Below are 23,191 nucleotides of genomic sequence, written 5' to 3'. Positions count from 1 at the left end.
GTCATTTTCTCCCCTTCAATACACAAGAAGAAGAAAAATCCATCTGGCGAGGATAGTTCATCTCCCAACTCCACAAAGTTGTCAAGCTCCTTTTCCTGGCAGATGTGGCTATCTTGTGATCCGCTGCTTAGAGCCAGAATTGGAGCCCAACTAGGTCATGAGCTCTTAAAGGCTGCACTGTTGTCCATAGGCTCTTGCCCATTGTTTGTCTCTCACCATCTGTCCTACGGTGCTACACTACTTCAGAGAAACCTTTGGGCAGAACAAAGCACTAACTAGGGTTCAGATGACATGCCAAGGCAAACCATGGTTTAGCCCTGGGTAGCGTGGCAGCAGGAGGAATCGGGAAAGGAACACAGCAGTTGTGATATCCTCTCCAGAAACCCACACATTTGCTTGTTTACATTAATGCTAAGCCAGATGATGGCTTATGCTTAAACTGGTTCAGCAGCATTGAAGAATATTTCATAAAAGTTGTTTACAAGTGGCAGTTCGGAACCTTTTTCTTTTAGTTGAACTTGAATGGTTGCCTGTGTATAGGGCGATAATGCAGTCTGCATATATTTTGGGTTGTTATAGCTAAGCTAGCAAAATCTCTACAAAAGTGAGAAGTTTAGACTTACTACAGGGATTGGGAAACTTGTGGCCGCATTGCTTTTGTTGGACTAGAGCTTCTGTCATCACTGATGGTTGGTCACACCGCATGGTGGGAATTGTAGTCCACCTGCTCCCCATTCCTGGTTTACTGGCATGATTAAACTTGGTTTACCATGTGGGTGACACTTCATACAAACAGTTTCCTATACAGAAAGGTATGCCTGTGGTTTGTTTTTGTGGCAACCATGTCATTGGTATTATGTGTTCAGGGCCTTAGACTTACTTCCCTAAGGGGCTTCTCTTATGCATGGAAATGCCAAACTGCTGCAGTATGACATTCAGATGAAGAAGAGGATTTTTGTTCCATTTTTTAAAGTAAGTGCATGGCTGAGAAATCTTAATGATTTGTCTCATTACATACTGCGGTAATGTCAAAAGCTCTTAACTGTTATAATGAACTATTTAACGTAACTTGTGAGTTGCTAATTGAATCTGATGTTGACTTAATGCAACCTGATGGGTGAAATTGTGTGCTAAATTACTGAAATGAGGCATTTTTCCATCAGGAAGAAGCTGCTTTCCTCTGTTATATAAATCTGCCACTCCTCTTGAAAGTCTTAGCCTGCATAATTCTGTATTCAGTCTCATACTATAGTTGAAAATAACCCCCCCCCCCAAATAATTATATCATTTATTCTAGGTATTTTCACTTTTATAATTCTGGACTTCAGAATCAACGAGTATTATATGTGCAAGATTCCTTGGATGCTGATGCCAAAGTATTTTTGGACCCAAATAAACTGTCTGATGATGGCACTGTGGCTCTGCGAGGTCAGTGTAGCAGATTTTTCAAAAATGCATCATTTTGGAAGCCAACATAAAATTTCTCTGTTTTGAGTTATACACATCTACGTGTGAAAATATTAAATTGTGGAAAACGTAAAACATGCTTTGAGCTGCTGCCTATATGGTGAAGGCAAGTGTTAGAAGCATAAACTATGAAAGTAAAGTTTGTAACTAACGTAAACTAATACACAGCGTGTTCTTAATCACCAGGTTATGCATTCAGTGAAGATGGCGAATATTTTGCATATGGCTTGAGTTCCAGTGGGTCAGATTGGGTAACAATTAAATTTATGAAAGTGGATGGTACTGAAGAACTGGCAGACACACTGGAGATGGTAAAATTCAGTTGTATGGCTTGGACCCATGATGGCAAAGGCATGTTCTACAACTGCTACCCAAAGCAAGATGGGAAAAGTGATGGTGAGTGGCATACAATCACCCGTTTCATCCTCAGGCCTTTATAGCCTTTATTAACTTTAGAATCCTTTATCTCATTACTAGCTCTGCTTCCTTCTTGTGGGTATTTTGGGTCAGGGTTTCCCAAACTTGAGTCTCCAACTGTTTTTGCACTTAGATTCCCATAATCCCTCGTCACTGGTACTGCTAGCTAGGGGTGATGGGAGTTGTAGTCCAAAAGCAGCAGGAGACCCCAGTTTGCTAATTCTAATGGGACAGGTTGGTTAGAGCCAGTATCTCTCAGTTGCTTAGTTTCTTTGGCTCATGGGACTTCTTATTCTGCCTGTCCACAAAATGCTGTCAAGTTTCAAGCCAAAGTAACATCTCACTTCCTTGACAGGGAATATTACATATTGCTGGAAGCTAAGCATAACATTTTACACAGACCAAAAATAAAAATACAGTAACTTTAGTAACGTATCTCAAATTATGTAAAGAACATATTATTCCAAATGTGTTATATTTATATAAAGAAAAATAATGCAAAGAAAAATGCATGGAATAATAGGAATAAAAATTACCCTTGTAGATATTATCTAGCTTCTTGGTCGTAAGGACTAGTATTTCCAGAAAACATATGAGTTATTAAATCTGGTTCTGCTACCTTGTCAGATAAGAAGCTTCTAATATGTTAAGGTTTTGAAACTTTCAGGTTGTTAGAACTAATAACAAGTCACAACTTACATTCCTGTAATTAAATATGTTGATTGCCCCAGGCACTGAGACGTCGACAAACTTGCACCAGAAGTTGTACTATCATGTCCTGGGAACTGACCAATCAAAGGATGTTTTATGTGCTGAATTTCCTCATGAGCCAAAATGGATGGGTGGAGCTGAGGTATGGTGCATCTCACCTTCTTTGAAACTCAGTAGATAATAAAAGTGAAAAGTTGATTATAGGCCCAATCCTTTGTTGTTAAATAAGGTTTCTCGCTGCCTCTTTTTACCTCTATTGCACTACCTAGGACCAATATATAACACATTATTTTAAATATGTGAAAATGGTGACTTGGTATATTGGTGAGAACTCATTTTGACTTCTTCTACAATGAATTTTTGTGGTGATCAGTTTTCAGTAAGAGCCCTCCTACACACACCCCTTCCATTTTTCTCCAACTTAACAAAATAATTTCTGTTCTCAGCCATTGTTCCTTTGATGTGATGCTATTGTAGTACCACTTTTTAAAAAAACTTGAAAGGGCATTGACCACAATGAAAACAATATTAAAAAGAAAACTATGTTTGCTATGCACTGGACACACACATTTTCAGCTTTAAAAATATGGTGGAATTAACATTTGTAGAATTTTAAAACATGTTTTTTAAATTTGTTACTGTCAGATAATGCTTATAAACTTATTACAGTGGAACCTCAGTTTTCGATCATCTCAGTTGACAAACGTTTCAAAACTCGAAAGCCGTAAACCCGGAAGTAAATGCTTCCGTTTTTGTGCACACCTTGGAAGTCGAACTTCCGAGGCAGCTTCCGTTTTGAGTTTTCCGTATCAGTTTTTCCGTTTTGAGGCTTTCTTTTGAGTTTTTGAATGTTTCGTAACTCGAATGGTCTTTGGGAACGGATTACGTTCGAAAACAGATGTTCCACTGTATTTCTGTAAGTTGTACACACTTCCATATATTTGCTGTGGGAAACCTAGTGATAACTGTGATGTATACACCACAAACACATTTGCCACATCAAGGTCTCCTTAATCCAAGTCCACCTTCAATCCACCGTACCATAACAGGCCCTCTATGGCAGGGATGGGGAACCTATGGTCTTCCTAATGCAGTTAATTTCATGAGAGTGAAATCAACTTTTGTGCTTTTGGGTCTCTTGATTGGAACCGGCAATGTGTCCAGAATTTGGATTGTTTTTGATATGGGTGTTTCTGTCCATGTGCTGCAGCAGTCCCTTCTGCATGCAGGTGAGTGATTTGTGCAAAAACATATTTCTGCATGAATCCTCTCTGTTGGTTGGATTTCAAACAAGTATGCTTAGGTTCATGGCCTGACAATGTGATCCTGCATGTGCTTACTCATAAGTAAGTCTCAATGAATTCAGGAGATTGTAGTGTTAGTGTAGTATGATAGTGTTTTGACGTACAAAACACATTTCACCATCAAACTTAGGGAGTATGCCTCATTTTGCTATATAAAACAAGGCCATAAATCTTTAGTGACAGAAGCTCATAAACTTCTCAAGGTGCTTGTTTGTCTGAGGAAATTAATAACTTTTGATTACATATCTGCAGGAGGCTTCTTACACCCAGCATCTGTTGTTAATTAAAAGCATTTACCAGCTTTGCCTGCTGTTTACAATATTTTATTACTTTCCCCCCCCCCCTCTTACTGCTGCCAGTTTCTGGCAAATGACCTTGTGAAAATAGTTTTTAAAAGCCCACAGGATGCACAAACCTATATGATTTTGCTACCTTTAAATATCTAATATATTCCTTTTATTGTAGTGGGGTCGAGTTTTATACCTTTAGAAACATTTAGCCCATCCAATCCTATGTAAATGTTGTTAAAAGTTGCTTCTTGGTTTCTTGTATTTATTTATCATTTTGAACAATATGCAGGTTGAGTAACAAACAATATTGAGCCAACGTGAAAGGAGACAGTTTTGTCTTCCAAGCGTTTAGAAATTAAGAGAGGTGGCTTAGGAAGGAGTTACCAAAAGAGTTAACAAAAGCCATCCCCTTGTTTCCTCATTAAAATTAGCATTTCTTCTCTTAAAGCTGATAATCCAACTAATTCATACTTGGAGTAGGCGAAGTGAAATCAATGGGCTGGATTCAACCATTCTATTTTGCTAGTGGAAGCCAGAACAAGGCCTCCAGCTAGTGCAACAGGACTTCCCTCCCCCCCCCCCATGTTACCCCATAGCTCCCCCAGATATAGTTTGAGAGTTGGGAGATCCCTGCTCCCAGAAGAGCATGCAGGGGACAAGCAGAAATACCTGTGCTGATCCTTAGTGCTACATTGAATTCCACCTAATGGAATTAAGTTACTTGGCAGTATCCAACATGCCTCATCAGCAGAAGGATTTTTATTTGTCCAACAGGATTTCCCCCTGTGTACACCCTACAACCTCCCTAAATCTGCCCTGGAGGATGGGGGAATCCCTGGAACAGATTTAGGTTGAATGTGAAGGGAGGAATGGGGGGGGGAGAGATCCCACTGCACAAGTGGAAATATTTGCACTGGTACAGTGGTACCTTGGTAGTCGAACGGCTTGGTTCCAAACAAATCAACTCCTGAACGCCACAAACCCAGAAGTGAGTGTTCCAGTTTGCGAACATTTTTTGGAAGCCAGATGTCCAACACGGCTTCCGCGGCTTCTGGTTGAGTGCAGGAAGCTCCTGCAGCCAATAGGAAGCCACACCTTGCTTTTTGAATGGTTTCGTGAGTCGAACGGACTTCCGGAATGGATTAAGTTCGAGAACCAAGGTACCACCGTATGTGTTACTCACCACTACTTTGAATACACCCCTAATATCCATCAGTCTCAATGGGCCTACCAAGTATGACAAACCTTAGATGTCATGTCTAAGACAGGGTTGCCTAGTGTTTAGTCGGTCAGATTAGTGCTGGGGAGACATAAGGAGGAATTCAGTGTCGTGCCCTTCTGATTGTTCCTTCAGCCCAAGCATGTCCGCTTGCCATGGGGAATGATCCCTGTCTCCTCTCCCTGTGTACTGTTCTGGGGGTTCTCCTGACAACCACAGAGCCAATTTTGGGGTGTGTGTGGAGGGGGGGAAGCCCTGTTGTACAAGCAGAAGTCCTGGTGCAGGGCTTCCACTGCCATGTCTCATTCAGTGAATCCTGCGTCAAGGTTCACTTGGCTGTGACACTCACTGGGTGACGCTGGGCCAGTCGCTATATCTTATCCTTGTTGTGAGGGTGCAAGGGAGGGAGAGGAAAGAGAGCAGTGTACACCTCATTAAGCTCCTTGGATGAAAGGTAGGGTGTTAATGCGATAGGTAAATGAAATAAAGAAACCAGGCCAAACTCTCACACTTCTTCCTTCAGCATGGTGCTTTTACATTTCAGAGAAGGGACTAAATTTCATTCCATTGGCAGCCATCCAAGGCACCCCCCCCCCAAAGCCTCATCCTCCGTCCCTGTTCCAAAGCAAATGTTCTGTGTCTGTATTTGCATCAATTCTAACTAAAACCAGAAATGTCATGGCCCTGTTTTCCCCCTATACGCTATATCCAGAATTTAGAATGGAAGCAGAGGGAGCAAATTTGTGGCAGTTCCCAGAAGAGGGCACTATAGAATAATGATTTGAAGCCATGTGTGTGTTATCTGAGTTAAGTGGGGAAAGCAGTGATGATTTTAAATGGACCTGTGCTGCACACGTTGTTAGAACCAAGTTCCCATGCTTGGGGTAATAGAAGAAATGCCATCAAAAGTATCAAATTAGGAGATAGATAGATAGATAGATAGATAGATAGATAGATAGATGATAGATAGATAGATAGATAGATAGATAGATAGATAGATATTGCATTCCGCACTCCCTTCAAAAATAACCGGTGAACACAACAGCAGTATAGGTGGTGTGTTTTGCTTCAGAAGCATTTTAAAGGTTTCTGTTGCAAAACTGCTTTCACTTTCAGCTAGAGGCACTTACCTGCTGCACAACCTAGATGAGCTGACCTGAAGGATCACCTTTGTGCTTTTGCTCAAAACAAATACCAGTAATCAGAACAAGAACTGCTGCAGTATCTCGATTGTAATGTTCTGTGGGATTTGCAGCAGTTGAAGTCTGGCACGAACTGCTGTGAAGCACTGGAATCTTCACAAACATCCTGAGTCCTGGAGACTGAAAACAGGCAACAGGCTGGAGGAAGGGAGATTACCAAGGGCCCACTATTATTATTTAAATGTGTTTATTTGCAAGGGCCTTTTTATCTGTCTTGTGTTTGGAGGTATGTCTGACCTTTGGGGCAGGGATTATGAGAATCACTAGTTTTTATTCTCTGAAGATCATTTTGTATTTCATGGTGCCCATGGCAGTTTTTTTAGATTTCTAACTGTGCCTGCCCCTGGGACCAAAAATTTAGGGGAATCCCTGTGATAATTACTGAGCAGGCAACCGTGCTCTGACATATTTTATGGTAGGAAACAGCTCGCAGGTTAAAGAACATGACTTCTTGGTAGTTCTGAATCCCAGGATCTATCTTAGAAATGTGGCCACAGGGCTTCCTGCCTAGCATAATTGGAACGGCTATTTTATAAAGGAACGTGATCTTCCCAGTTATGCTTTATGGAGAGTGTAGCACCCAATACTATACACCTGCTTCATTTGACTGCATTATGTGCTAATTACTGCTTTCCTCTTGGAAAACATGATAGCGTTTGAGTAGGAACCAGCATTGCTACTGAGTTTAATGCATGGTTGAAGTGTTTGGTGCCCTCCATATGTTGTTGGACTCAGACTCCCATCATCCCCAGCTGACTAGCATGGCCAGTGGTCAGGAACGATGGGAGTTGTGGCCCATCAACATCTGGAGGGCCGTAGCTTCCCATTCTTGGTTTAATGGATTTGATAAATTAAGATTATTACAAATACAGGAGTTGGCAAGAGTGGTGGCGGTGGCTGTGTACACCCGCAAGGAAGTAATTAATAAGGTACATTGGTTAGAAAGTGCACACAGGTTTTGGGCATATGGATTCAATCAGTTCTGCGTATAAGCAGCTACAGGCTCTTGCAAAAAAGAAAGGTTTTTAATTGATTGGTTTCTCTTTCTCAAGAGCACTGGTTAAAAAACAGACCAGAAGACAAGGGAGTGTTGTATTATATCAGGGAATTTCATTCCAAGAAACAGTGGTTATGAATTCTAAAAACAAAAGGGACCCCCCCAAAAAAAAATACTAATTTTGTGTTTCAGAAAAAAGACCCAGATTGGCACAAAAAAAAATACTATAAAAACCAAAGGGATGGAGAAAACAGTATAATTTCAGTTCTTCTGCTGAAATTGATAGGATATTTAATTTAATCCTTCCCCTGAATCAAACTACATTTAATTTGGGACCTGAGTGACTCTGAAACCTGTGGACAGAATACTGCTTCAGCATAGCATGAAATGCAAATTGACAGGGGTGGCCATCCAGCACCACAGAGACAAAAAAGCACATTGCTGGGCCAGCAGCTGGCAGGTGAAGCAGGAAAGAGGCTATTCTGTCTCACATTGCGCCCTCTCTCTTTCTTTCTCTCTCTCTCTCTCTCTCTCTCTCACACACACACACACACACATACGGACATATATTTGTCTTTATTTTTCTCCAGTAAAATATCTGATGGTGTAGTTTTTGAATGCAGCTGTCAATAATGTTTTGCCTTAATACTCTTGAATTCCTTTGAGTTTTGAAATGCACTGATGTAAAGACAGCTGTAGCAATGAAGACAGACTTAATTGGCACCCTACCCGTAATGTGTGTTGGGAAATTAGATTAAGAATGTGTTCTGGGAATCGCATTAAGCAAACTATTATCAACTATTCACCAGTCCAGCGGGGAATGTTGAGAAGCTCATTAGATATGCTCAAAATTGCTGCTGTCAGAGGCTCTTGTTTGCCATCATGCAAAATAAAGTTTCAAAGATTGCTTTTGCTTTGATGGAGTGAAGGCAGTAAAGATTCTCAAGTTTGTAGTATATTGACATTAACTCAAAATGTTGGGTACTAGACAGGGAAGGTGCAATGGTTGATCACTTCCTTCACCTTCAAAAGGTTCCAGGCATCTTCAGGTAAGGATGGGAAAGAGCAGCTTTTATTCAGTGGAGGTGATACTAAGGTGTATGGACCAATGTGTGTCTTGATATAAAGCTTCTTTGAAAGATGGAACCCATGGAGGGAAGAGGTCTAAGGGTTTGAAAGAACTCTGTATTTTAATGCTGGAAATGGTTTTGTTTTATATGTGTAATTCCCCCCCCCCCAAAAAAAAGCAATTAGAAATTTTATTTTTTAAAAAAAGATATAAACCTTCTTTGGGACAGGATTCAACTAACAAGCCCCACCAGCAATAGCTTGTGTAAGAACTTTTGGTGCAGTGGGACTTGGGACCCATCTCCTCTCCCCTCGCACCCACCTCAAATTGGTTCTGAGGGAGTCTGGAGAGGACAGACGGAGCTATCTGCCTAGCACCAAGTTGAATTCCACCCTGGATGCAATAATAATAATTATAATACCCCGCCCATCTGGCTGGGTTTCATTAGCCACTCTGGGCGGCTTTCAACAGAACATTAAAAACAGAATAAAACTCCAAACATTAACAACTTCCCTAAACAGGGAAGTCGATCACTGAGTCACTTTCCCCCATGGCAGTTTGGGATGGTATCCCACCAGTTGGGAACCCTAGCAGTCTGCGCTGGGTTCATAGTAAGTTTGCTTTCGAAATTGTGCAGTGGATTCTAACCACTGGCATTAATAGAACTGAAGTGTGTTTTTATTTATATGGTTTCTAAACTGCCGTTCATCAAGGAGATCCCATGGTGGTTCACGCATCTCTACAGCTAAAAACTCAGAATAATGTAACAACATTAAAACACAAATTAAGAACCAAATAAAGGGTATTTGGTTGTGTGTGTTTTTTTATAAAAAAAAATCCAGTCAATTGAACAAAGCAAAGAAAGATGCCAGGAATTGTCCTTGGGACCTTCTGCATGCAGAGCATGTTTCGACTCCTGCGCTTCCCCCTACAAATATATATGTGTAATACAAAATATATATAGATATATAGATATATCAAAGCCACACACGCAGCAATAACAACAAACACTACCAACAACAGCAGAGGGAGGGGAAGGGGAAGAATTAGGACATGGCTTTAAAATTTTTGCACCTGCTGATCATCTAAAAATTTGTATTTAAGTGTTGATATAATTAATTTAGGATGCTTTCTGTGGAGTGAGTATATTTAATAAAGATCTGCCAGTATAATTTTTGACACTGTCTGTTGTCACTTTGCATTTAGCACAACATCATCAGCTTGGCATGACTTTCCATAATATAAGGGCTTCATAGATGAGAGGGATTTAAAATTAGTTTGGCTTTAATTCCAGGTGGTTTGTGCTTCTATCAAAATACACTGGGTTGCTGCTTTTCAGAATGCACTGTTGAGTCGAAACACTGAATTTGACATTTGCTTCACATTTTGTATGTGTCTGAGACATAGAACGGATTTGAAGGACTAGGCGAATTTGTGGCCCTCTAGATGTTGACAGACTTGAGTTCCCATCACCCCTTACAATTGGCCATGTTAGTAGCGTCTGGAAGATCACAGGCTCCAAACACATCTCTACAAAGCATATCAGTAGTCCTACATATGTTTGTAACTTTATAATTTGACACACCTGTTTTGCTTTTGGTTTGTAAATTGTTAGTAACTTTTTGGTTTGGTGTACGTCAATATTTATGTTTCATTCATTGTGATAAATTTTAGGTATCTGATGATGGGCAGTACGCTTTGCTGTCCATACGAGAAGGATGTGATCCAGTTAATAGGCTGTGGTACTGTAATCTACAGAAGGAATCAAATGGGATAACTGGTAAGAGGCTGCTTTCTTCGTGTCAAAGTAAAATGGCTTATTTCCAAATACATTGCAAGTTTACGTATAACAGTAAGTTACAAATCTTGTACGAAGAATAAAAACACGGATATGTTCCTTTTTTAAAATAAAATATTTATTAAAAGTTTAGACAATAAAACAAACTTCACATTCACAACCAAAAAAGAAAAACACCATCACAATCAATAAAAAACCCAAAAAAGACAAAGAAGACATACAAAAAAGACAAAAAAATCATAAAAAGGACATAAAAAATGATTCAATTTCTTAAGTATTATTTCCATAACCCTCTTTCCTGACTCCCTCACATCTCCCTTTTCTGTGTTCCCATTTACAAAATCTTATTCAGCAATACTTCACCTTCTTTCAAATCTTAGTTTATCTTATACATTTCATCTATTATGTCTCCAATTTTTCCTTTTGTTTTCAGTTAATTGAGCTTGACATAATCTTGTTCAAATTTCACCTTTGTTCTTGTAAACCAGTTTTTACATACTCCTTTCAACTATGTCACTAATGCCATATTATCTTTATATCCTGCATCATTCTAACATTCATACAATTTACAATACTTTTGCAAATAATCTTTGAATTTCTTCCAGTCCTCTTCCACTATCTCTTCTCCCAGGTCTCGGATTCTGCCAGTCATTTCTGCCAATTCCATATAGTCTATCAGTTGCATCTGCCATTCTTCCAGGGTGGGCAAATCTTGTGTCTTCCAATATAAAAACATGGATATGTTCCTAGTGGCTGCTTGAGCTGCCCTGTTCTCCAGCCAGTATTTGTTAAACAGAGAAACCACACATTCTTTCCTTAGGCTGTATATGGGACTTGTCTTTAACAGTCACATTCTGGATTGCTACAGATTTTCCTTCTGTCGTTTTAGGATTATTCAAGCATACGAAGGGGTAGCTTGGTACATATTCCACCCTGTGTGGCTCGGTCTGCACTGAAGGTTGGGCCCAAGTCAGGTAGCTGAGTTCTGGATGCACGTGTATTACACCTGTGCTGAGCAACTGATAGTCAGTACAGTTGGCCAGCAGACCATGCTCACGGTCTCAGCAATAACATTTACAGCCCTGAACAGCTTGGGACCAAGTTACTTGAAATACCTCCCCCCCCCCCCCCGTATAGACCTGTAAGACAGCATGGCCAATAGTCAGGGATGACTGGAGCTGTAAGCCAGCAACATTTGAATTCCCCACCCCTGCTACAGAATTTACCCCTTCTCTTAGAATGCTTGCATTTGTGAAGCAATAAACTGGTCTTGGGACTTGTAGATTTTTCTCTTTCCCCCCTTGCTTTCATCATATTATTTGCTTGCTGCAGAAGAAGCGTTCTGAATTTGTCTATGCATGTATTTTCAAAATTGCATTTATGGCTGCCACTGTAGACTACTTCCCCTCCCCACGATCTGAAGTTCCATCAACTTATGTGATTAAATAACTCCCTACTACAACCTGAGTCATAGAATTGAAGAGTTGGAAGGGACCCCAACAGTCATCTAGTCCATATATTTCTCGCTCTCCTAAGGCAACGATCCCTTGTGGTGTCATCTAGAGGGCTCAGGGGACAGCCCATCATATATTATACAGATAGATAGAATCAGTGGGGAGACTTTAACCAGTGAACTTGATTCAGAGCATACTTTCAGTGTAGGCTTGAAAACATAGATAACTTGTTCAGTGTAAGACTAAAACTAAAACAAAAAACCATTGAGCCTCTACTGTATACTTGCATCTTTTTGTATCATAATTAGATTTTATCATAAGAACATTTCTAACCTTAGATAGAACTGCATGAGAAAAAATACGTGGGAGAAGGATGTGGAATATTATCCAAGTCATTTCCACAATCTGTCCCTTTTCCCCCAATGGGGATTTAAAACCCAATTCTAAAATAAGCTTTATTTCTGTCATGCTGTGCACATGATAGCTAATTAAAAAATCTGTACCTCTCATAAGTTTAATTCATCACCTTTACTCATCCTTTCTTTAGAGCAAATCCCTTTATACATTTTCACGATTGCCGAAAGTTTGTATGTGTGTGTCTGAGCACAACTGTAAGCAATGAGTAACTTCAACTTTGCTTTCTTTTCTTTAATGACTGCTCAGATTGATATCAAGGACCACAGTTGGCTTCTGTACTTAAGAGTGAGACTGACAAAGTGTGTTGAGAGCCAGTGTGGTGTAGTGGTTAAGAGCGGTAGTCTCGTAATCTGGGGAACCGGGTTCGCGTCTCCGCTCCTCCACATGCAGCTGCTGGGTGACCTTGGGCCAGTCACACTTCTCTGAAGTCTCCCAGCCCCACTCACCTCACAGAGTGTTTGTTGTGGGGGAGGAAGGGAAAGGAGAATGTTAGCCGCTTTGAGACTCGTGAAGGGGAGTGAAAGGCAGGATATCAAATCCAAACTCCTCTTCTTCTTCTTCTTCTTCTACAAATCCATTCATTTTCATACTAAATTTAGATTCTGCCTTTTCTCCAAGGAGCTCAAGGCAGCTTCATAGTTCTCTTTCTGTCCCCCATTTATCCTCACAGCAACCCTGTGAAGTGGGTTACACTGAGAGTCGCCCAAAATCATCCAGTGAGTTTCATGATGGAGTGGGAATTTGAACCCTGGTCTTCCAGGTCCTAGTCTGACACTCTGGTTCTGCATTTAAAATGTGGAAGACTGGTGTGAGTGCAGCTTGTACTTCTGTTTCCTTTGTTTATCTGTAAAATTTGGAATAGCTCTAAAGGAAGCTGAAGTCTTCTGGATGATGTTGGACTCCCATCATCCTTAACCATTAGCCATGAGAGCTAGAGGCTGAAGCCCAACAACCTGCTGGGGGGTAAGGATAATAATAATAATAATAATAATAATAATAATAATACCTTTATTGTCAATGTACAACCTGTGTACAATGAAATTAACCAAGCCTCCCCCCCAAAAAAACACTCAATCTCATTGCACTCTGTGTGCTTGTCGCACAAGTCACCAACCCCAAAAGTCAGTTGCACTATATTATTTTCCATTTAGCAGCCTAACAGCCCACAGATAGAAACTGTTTTTTTAGCCTGTTGGCACGACTGATTATACTTCTGTATCTCCTGCCCGAGGGTAGAACATTAAAGAGGTGCTGGCCAGGGTGTGAATCATCCCTGAGAATTTTTCTCGCTGTCCTAAGGCAACGATCCCTTGTGATGTCATCTAGTGGGCTCAGGGGACAGCCCATGATATCATGTGCTATGTTGACCATCCTCTGTAAGAGGACACTTTCTATTGTGGACCGGTAGAAGGAGGTAAATCAATTGTTGTTTAACATTGTTCTTTCACAAGACCCTGAGAAAATGGAGTCTCTGTTTGGCCTTCCTAACCACCTGAGTTACATTGTTTTTCCAAGTGAGGTCTTCACTAAGGTAAACTCCCAGGAATTTAAAGGAAGAGACTGTCTCCACACAACCCCCCGATATACAACAGGGCTAATTCCCCTCTCTTCCTCCGATAATTTCTGTCTGCCCTAAAGTACTTCAGACTGTTAGCTTTTAAGTTGACTTCCAGTCAAACGTTTCTGGCATTTTATGTGGCCAGAAAAGATGAAGTCGAAGTCGGCACCACTGGACTTTGGGTGAGAGTCAAGATGAATGTTCAGCATCTATTCTAGCATTCTCCTACTAAGCCACATGGAAGAAGGTGCTGCATCCCAGAGAATGCTGGTGCTTACACTGTACATTAAAGTGAAAACTGTACTAACTCTACCAAAACAATAGGCATAGCTGTTGTTTGTTAATTCAGACATACCAAGCCATGATTAGCCAAGCCATAGTTTGCAAACCCACATTACACTACAGTTCCTTGCCCCCTTTTCTTTTTCAGCTTATCACACACTGTGGTTTGTCAATTCGGGCATCACGCCAAACCAAAGTAAAGCATAATTAATCATGGATTGGCATGATGGCTGAATTAGCCCAACACGACCCTGACCCAACAGAAATGCCTGTTGTTTTCTTAGTGTCATGAATTGTAATATCGCTGAGCATTGGCAGTACCAAAAAAAAACCCTAGAGTAGTAGCAAGTATTGGCAATAGCATTTCTGATTCACATTGAAATAAAGGGCAAAAGTAAAAAGATTCCTTGTAATTACTGTTAATTTCTTTGGGTTTTTTAATATTTTAGCCAATTTCGCCCAACTTTATAGAAAAGTCAGTACTGCACAGTGTATATGTAGCTTGAGTAATTTCACTGTTGTGAGTAGATCTTTCTGCATACTGATGATCTCAAATTCTAAAAAGCCCACAGTAATTATTTTTTCACACAAAGAACCAACAGAGATGTGATTTTCCCTTTGCTTAACCCATATAACTCTTATATTCCAGTGCTGGTTTTGTAACTGGATTTGTAATGGCTTTTAGTCAAATACAATAAATGATTGATTGATTGATTGATTGATTGATTGATTGATAGAAGTCTTATGTGAACTAGATTCAAATTAAAAGGAAGCAGATGTTGAAAAGTAGGAATATAGAGATGGGAATCTAATCAGTTTAATGTCTTGGTTACGATGCTTTCATTTGATAGCCTCTGAAACAATGCTGATCTTTTAAACATAGATCAATTAGCAAAGTGTTTGGGCATTCTCTAAACTGGATTAATAAGCATCTAAAATATACTCTGTGATTAGGTATTAGGTTTTTATATATTTAACCATTGGAACATGCAAATATATCACCAGATGGTTACCACTGAGTGAGTTAATTATACCCATAGACCCTTGACTTAACAGCATTGTTGAGTGCAAGGGTATGAGTCTCCATAGTCTTTATACTCTGCTGAAAACATCCTATATTCTGTGCAGCCCATTTCCCTTATGAAGATTTTTTAATATATAATTTATTGCTATGAGTTAGGACGCTGCCTTATAGCAAGTCAGGCCTTTGGCCCATCTAAGTCAGTATTGTCTACACTGACTGGCAGCAGCTTTCAGACTGGGAGTCTTTGTGTCTGCCATGCCTTGCCTGCTTTGCAAAGCTGTCTTGGCTCTTTTGCCTTTTAAATTGTTGGAAGGGAAGGGAAGGGTGTCCACCATGAAAGGCTCCAGGCAAGTGTGACATTTTATTAGTTCTACCGTAGAGGAGGCAGCTGTGTCTTGTCTGTTCACTGATCCTTGATGTGCCTGGGATCTGTGAAGTTGACTCATTCTGTCTCTGGTAGAAAATGGATTTGACTCCTGAGATTAGGCTGTGCGCTATTACCTTTTAACTCACTGTCTGCTAAAGCAGCGTGAAATTTAGTTGTAACCCCCCACCCCCAAACAGCCGTCGTATCCTGGATGTTAAAATGCCCAGCCAAAGGAGGAACAACCATCAGTCAAATTTCTTAACCCTGAATTGTAAGAGAGTGAAGTTTAACTCTGCATCTTGAAATATGGGAAGTCAAAATCCGTGCCTTTCATGGGATGCCCTGGACCTGAAACAAAAGTGCATCTCCACCACGATACTTCTGTAATGGCTGCTGCCATCTGGGTTATTGTTGTTTTTTTGTCTGCTTCAGAAGGCTGCAGCTCAGTGTAGAGCAAAGCTGTTTCACAAGCACAGCAGCCCAGGTTCAGTCTCTGGGGTCATGGGCTAAGGAGAATCAAGTAACATCTGCCCTTGAAGAGCTGATGCCAAGCGAAGTGCCCTGTACCCTGTGTCTGACTCAGAATAAGGAAGCATCCGATGGTGCTGAACTTGTTTTTAACAGCATGTTCTCTTTCTTACTGGCCTGAGAAGAAGAGGTGTAAATCTTTCCCACTCTCCTCTCTGCAGTGTGTTCTGTTCAGCTTTCTTCATTCATCCTCTGTGTTATCTGCCTTTCATTGCAGGCTTCTGGCAGTAGCTCAGTGCCAGAGTACGGGCTGCTAGACAATCTGCAGCATCTTTTCAAACACCTTCTCACTCTGCATGATGTGTGACCCATCACACACACACACACACACACACACACACACTTGCATTCCTTCCAGTGAGAGATTCTGCTGCAGGAATTCTTTTCAACACAGCAGCCTCTTTGTTTTCTGTCTTCTGTAGGGAGATACAGTACCTTGGCAACTTTTTGTGTTAACAATTTCTGCTATCAGGCAAAGCAATCTGGTTAACTTTTCTGAGAAGCTGTGCCCCGTGTGCTCTCTCTCTCTCCTCACCCTCCAGCTTCCTGTTACTCCTTTTGCTTAGCAGTGGCATGGCTGTGAAAGGCCTGCAGAGGGAGAAAGCGAAGCTGTCCTGCATGGGGTACGTTGGGGCAATTGAAAATTCCTTATATAGCTTTTGATTTTGAGAACCTTTTCATCTGAGAACTATCTTAACAGTTGTGTGAGGCATGCGTGTGGACGGGTGATGGTGGGGGTGTACAGCTATTCAAAAAGTGCCGCCTCTGTTTCACAGGCCAATCCTTGGTTTACAAAAGTAGGGCAGCAACTTTGGCCAAGTTCTCTGATGAATAAAATATTTGGTCCCTGGAGGGGACTTAACCTCTACTGCCGATCCTTCAGTGAGCAGTGGTTGACTTAACTCTTTTCCAACCTCCTTTGAGTCTACAGCAGTGCACTTGATTTTGGTTTGAGAACATGGCTTGCAGGCGAGTTAAGATCTGAACCAGCTATAGTCTGCTGTATTCAGAGGCAACAGCAGACAGTGGTTTGCCACTAAGTGGAAACAGAAGCTTCTGATCTCTCCTGTTTGGGGACAAGTAGAAGGTAGCACACAAGCCCAAGGCTAGTTGCTACTCGTGTCAACATGGTTTGACAGATTGTCTGAATGCGGCTCTCTCCACTCCAAGCAGCGTTAGGCAACAAAGCTCTTTGCTGTCATGCACAGTATGATAAGATTTCAGAAATGCTGATAGACAGAATAAGATTAATTATTACTTCTGCATATTTGCATGTGTCAGGACTAATTAGTATGTTCCTTTTTATTAAGTTGCAAAGGAGAGCAAGGAGATGTTGAGTTATACTTGACATTTCTGTGCCATACAGATTATGGACACATATGCTTCTGAAAAGGAACACAATTATTGTTTCTGGAGCAAAAGAGCATTAACATAATTAATTTCTATAACATAATTCTAATCCTTGTAAGGTTTTCCGTATCGTCCTGTTGCTGTCAAAATAACATTTTACTTTGTTACTTTTTCAATTGCCCTGGACTCTTGTGAGGAAAGGTGGGGATAGATGATGATGACGACTGAGGATTTTGCAAGACATCAGGTCTGGATGTGTGATTGAATGTGTGGTTAAATATTAGAATGAACAGGACATCCATAATGCAAGTCCTCCTTTCTTTAGACCCAACAAGCTATGATGCTTGCAGAAAAAAGAATCTTGTAGGATCAGAAGAACACTGAGTGGTAGTCAACCAAGTTACTCATGGTCATTAACTTATTGCCCTACTCTGAGTTAAAGTTAGTTGAATGCATCCCATTGCTATTAAATATCCTCATCCCGTATACTTGGTTTTACAGTTGTAAGTGCTTTCCTTTTTCTCTTAATGTAGGTCTTCTGCACTGGGTGAAACTGATAGACAACTTCGATGCAGAATATGAATATGTCACCAATGAGGGAACTGTGTTCACCTTCAAGACAAACCGTCATGCTCCAAATTATCGACTAATTAACATTGATTTTAGTGACCCTGAGGAATCCAAGTGGAAAGTGCTGGTTCCTGAACATGGAAGAGATGTTCTGGGTAAGAATATTAAGTTACAAAGGAGAAAGAGAGGCCACGCACTAAATTTTGTAATAACTCAGAAGGACTTGCACCCACAGTCTCTAAAGTTTAAGAAATGTTGTGAGGCGGGATTGCAGGTTGTCTTTTAACAGCAGTTCTACAACCATGGCATATGAACCACAAACAAGTAGCAACAACAGAATAGTTGTTTTAATTTGTATCTGACTAAGTAATACTTAGGGTAGGCCCATGGAAATCAGTGTGCTCAGAGTATGGCTTATCTGGATGGTGCAAAGATGGGGCAGTGGTGAGGCTGAAGTGATCTGGGTGCACCAAGAGAGCCAGTCCTTTGTGCCTTCATAATCCCATTCAGGTAAGCAGCAGCAATGCTGGTGTTGGGAAGGTGTCCTTACAGCACCGCACAACCAGCTAATACTCTTTTAGGCACTGTGGGGGGAAATCTTCTCCCACCCAATTGCTAGATTCCTGTATACCAGAGCTGCAGAAATTATAATACTCAAATTGTGTGAGAGCGCTTTATTCCTAAAGAGCAACTTGTCCTGATGCTAACAGGCCAAGCTGCCGTTGTGTCACATTGCTTTAGTCTCTTCCCAGATTTGCCTTGGAAAGAAATAATTATATCAGAAGGCAGTTAATAATTTATCACTCTGAAGGCTTTGCAGTCAAGTTAATTTTTGATTTTACCTGATAAAGATGACATATTAATGAAGTGCCTTCTGCAAAAACAAGATGTGTAAGAATTCAAAGGTTAAATGGTTACTTAGCATGAAGTGATTCATTGCCGTGGCTTAATCAGCACTTGACACCACTGCTCTCAAATTCTAGATAGCACAATGGTTGTAAACATTCTTCTTTAGCCCTTTTCTATGTTTATTTAAGCACACAAACTAAGGCTTCTTTTTTCTGGTTTAGCACTTTTAGGAGACAACTGAAGGCAGCCCTGTTTAGGGAAGCTTTTGATGTTTAATAGGTTATTGTATTTTAATATTCTGTTGGAAGCCGTCCAGAGTAGCTGGGGAAACCCAGCCAGATGGGCAGGATATAAAAAAATTATTGTTATTGTTGTTGTTGTTGTTGTTGTTGTTAAGAAACATGAAAACTACTCCTGTGCCACTATTTGGAAGTGCCTTGGGTGTTTTATTTTGTGAAACCTTTCCCACATCTCAGGCAAAATAAATGCAAAGTACATACGAATGGAAGGCCTTCCAATCTGCAATCCAATCCTAAACATGTGTACTCAGAAACAGAGCCAACTGATGGCAGACCTAGGCCCCTAACCAAGCCAAAGTTAATAGTGGCCAAATCCTATTTAAAACAGTGGAACTGATGTCTGATGCCATTAGTAGTTGTAGCTGTGTAGCTCAGACAAATCCACCGTATCCATTGTTGGGACTTACTCCTTAGTATGTTTAGGAATGAAGTTTTGGTCTTTGCTAAAAATGGGTTTTAAGACTGATTCACACTAAGATGTTTTGCTCCCTACTGGATCAGTCTTTGGTATGCTCATGTGGGCACACACTGCATGTGAACTGGAAAGTTGCAGCTCCAGCCAGCAACATCAGTTCATAGAAAGTGGCTGTAAGCCAGGTCAGGCCATTTCTCCCATCTGTCCCAGTATTGTCCACTCTGTCTCTCCATGATCTCCAGGAGAGGTCTTTCCCATCTCCTGCTCTCTGAACATTTAAGCTAGGAGTGCCAGGAATTGGGACTTACTTCATGTAAGCCAAATGCTTTGCCACTGATCCATATAGTCTTTGCCCTGATCATGGAGGGCACTTCTCCAGCTTTTTTCATTGTGGGGAGTTCTGCTGACTACAGGATGGCTGACACAAGATACTGTCCTCATACCTGAGGATTTGGGGAAGTGTTTGCATGTAAAGGATACGCCTTCTGTGAACTAGCCCTTGGTGAGAGTTTTCTATTAAGTGTACATTGCCATGTTCCAATGGGGCAGGTATACTGTCAGTCTTGTAGTGGTCTTGATTCCTTTAACTACTACTTGAGAAATCTAGCTTTGCATCATCATCTCCAGTGATGTAGGCTGGGCTGCCATCAGCATCAACGCAGAAGTATTACCTTCCCAATCCTCCTTCCCCCCCCCCAAATAGTGTTGCTTAGATAACAATACACTGTTGTTATGCTTTGTAGTAGCTGCTGCTGCTGAACAGCATAATGTTTAGGCAAAAACTGCTCTTATTGATGAAAGTGTAGAAACGGCAAAAAGATATGCCAGTTTTCTCTTTCAGCTGACACGTTGTTATTTTTTTCCTACCCCAAAGCACAAAACAAGAGTTGGGTTATAAGGAGAGGTTTCACACAGAGTTGAGATAAATTTAGAATGCAATTCTGTGAATTGAGAAGCAGGGGGAACCATAGATTTTGAAAGGCAGCTCCAGGATATCTAAAATTCATGAAGGTCAGAATATTTGTTCCTTTTAGAGAGCTTTTTTTTTTTTAAGATGATTGGCATTATTTTCAGATATTTTTCAACCTTGCTTTTTTATCTAAACACATTAATACTAACAGAAGCTGTTAGAGAAGGCTCTGCCTGAATAGGCAGTGTTTTCTTGTTCTGCAGCATAATTTTTATTTGCGAGTCGCTTTTATCAATACAATTTGTGGCTAGAGATTAAAGCACATATTTTTGGCAGGTGTATCTGTATCCTTCCACTTGCCATTCAGGATTTCCATGCCCATGAAACTGGAACTCTCTGAAAATGAGGAGTCCCTGAATTCAGACAACCCCTTGTTCTTGTACTGCATCCTGTGCCAAGTCAACTTAGTTATTTGTCTGTCTCCCTGCGATAAATAAAATTGCCTTTAGGCAGGTTCTCCTGCTGTAAGTAAGGAGAGATATGGGCACAGCCGTTGCAGTGATGTCCTGTGTTTAGAGCTTACTATAAAAAGAAGCAATTATTTCCTTTCCCCCATTTTGTCATTATAAAACAGCCTGTGTTTTTGTTTTGTAATTCTTTTTTCTTTTTCTTTTGGTTGGTCTGGTGGGCAAAGAATGCTAGTTGAACTAAGCCAGAAATTACTGCAAAATGTTTTGTATGATAAGTTATTTATGGAATTGGTTGACAAGAAAATGGGATAACTTGCTTCAGCAGTAGCAGTCTTTGAGTAAATAAGATGTGGTTATGTTTTTCAGTGGTCTCTGTCTGTCTCCCTTCAATCTAACATTCTTAAATTAATAATCTGATTTAGCTGCCTACAGAGTCTTGATGTTGAGTGGATAGTATATAAATTTTAAAAGAATTAAAGTTGTTAAGGTTCGCTGGAGAATTAATGCTACCAAATCCTGAAGGGATCAGATTTGGGCCATGACAGTGTGTGCTTCCTGTCTGAGAGATGTGGTGCCCTCACTATCCATAGCCATGGTTAGCCATGTGAAGTGCACTGACATTAATATTGCTTAATGTCAATAAATCCTCTTTAAGAGTGAACCCTGGTTAGTGCAAATCCCTATTGATGTAAGAGGCCAACTGTGGTTGAGGGTTGTGGGGAAAATATTTTGGCTTACCTTGCACTCCTTCACTCTCTGCCATGAGTAAGCACCAAGAGTGCTAGGTATGTATTATGTAATCCCTCTGTGATATCAGTAATGCAGATCACAGTGCATCTTTGCTTCAGTTGTTTTATGAGAGAACAGATGTAGGCTCTTTCTACATGCTGAGTATTCCCACAAATTATTAACTTTGCCAGACCCAGATGGGTTATCTGAAAGTTTCATTAATAACAATGTAGAATACATACAGACAGTCTGCCATATGCTTGCTTACAAGCCAACATTTCATGTTCTTGCTTACAGTACGTAAAACAACTACATTTACGGGTCTGGAAAGCTTTCAGAATCTAATTGAACTTGTGTTTTTGCTTAGGGCCAAGCTACATGCTACACTTAATGCACAGTAGACAGCTTTCTCTTTTTCTTCTTAAATACAGGCATGCCCCCCCACCCCCACAGTTATCAGGATCATGATGCGCAAGGAAGGGAAGTTTATTCCTTCCTTCCTCAGCTACAGCCCCTCCCCAGTGTGGCTACAAAGCTTTGGCGCCTGCTGGAACCTTTGCTCTAAAGTCACAGCCAGGCCTTACATTAAAGCACATTTATACTACTACAACTATCATAGCTTGCCCCAGAAGAATTCTGGGAACTATAGTTCACCCCTAACAGAGCTACAGTTCCCAGCACCCTTAACAACAATTCCCACCGTCCCCAGGATTCTTTGGACGGAAGCATCAGAGCGTTTTAAATGTAAGGTGTGGGTGTGACCTAAGCATCAGAAATGTGCAGGGGTTTTTTGTGGGGGGGGGCTAAACCCCTCCCCCTGCATTGTGATGCTGCTCAGTTGGGTCCTCCATGCCTGTAATCAGATTAAAACAAATGATCTTGTGCATGAGGTTTAAAGTGTTTGGCCCTTGGATTTAAGAGATAAGGAAATCTATATAACTGTTGTGCATTTTTAAACAAAGTGACTTTAGCTGTGTTCTGTTATGGTGATGTTTACTGCTTATTCTGAAATGGACTCTTTCCCTTCCTGTGGGCAGAATGGGCAGCTTGTGTCAGATCCAACTTCCTAGTCTTGTGTTACCTCCATGATGTGAAGAACGTCCTGCAGCTTCATGACCTTACAACTGGAGCTCATCTCAAGACACTCCCGCTGGACGTTGGCAGCATTGTGGGATATAGTGGCCAAAAGAAAGACAGTGAAATATTTTATCAGTTTACTTCCTTCTTATCACCTGGTAAGTCTGTTTTGCCTTTGCATTATGTTCTGGGCAGCTTCACACATGACACTTCCCATACACAAATGTTAGTCAAGTCTAGGGAAATTCTTTTTGCAAGCACATATTTCACAAGTCTCTTATTTTGGAACAACTTGTTTCACATGCTTGGTGGAGCATGGCAGCAGGTTGTCACTGTGTACATACAGAGCATGGAGTGTTTGCAATACCCAAAGATCTTGCAGAATTGAATCATGTCTGTGTGGCAAATAACCCTGCTT

At 40.8% G+C, this 23,191-nt stretch overlaps 1 protein-coding gene across 1 annotated transcript in view; it reads left to right on the top strand.

The window, feature by feature from the left end:
• PREP (prolyl endopeptidase) overlaps window positions 1-23,191 on the top strand; it is a 59,244-nt gene that overhangs the window by 9,611 nt on the left and 26,442 nt on the right. Inside the window, exons 4-9 of the mRNA XM_083497659.1 lie at window positions 1,298-1,428; window positions 1,654-1,863; window positions 2,616-2,737; window positions 10,351-10,456; window positions 17,988-18,179; window positions 22,734-22,931. Of these exons, the coding sequence (XP_083353785.1) occupies window positions 1,298-1,428; window positions 1,654-1,863; window positions 2,616-2,737; window positions 10,351-10,456; window positions 17,988-18,179; window positions 22,734-22,931 (959 nt within the window). The remainder of the gene's footprint in view (window positions 1-1,297; window positions 1,429-1,653; window positions 1,864-2,615; window positions 2,738-10,350; window positions 10,457-17,987; window positions 18,180-22,733; window positions 22,932-23,191) is intronic.

The sequence above is a fragment of the Podarcis liolepis genome, assembly GCF_965112155.1.
Source record: "Podarcis liolepis genome assembly, chromosome: 3".
In the NCBI taxonomy this organism is placed as follows: Eukaryota; Metazoa; Chordata; class Lepidosauria; order Squamata; family Lacertidae; genus Podarcis; species Podarcis liolepis.
The sequence above is the reverse complement of the archived record's forward strand: the minus strand, read 5'-3'. Positions and strand labels throughout refer to the sequence as shown.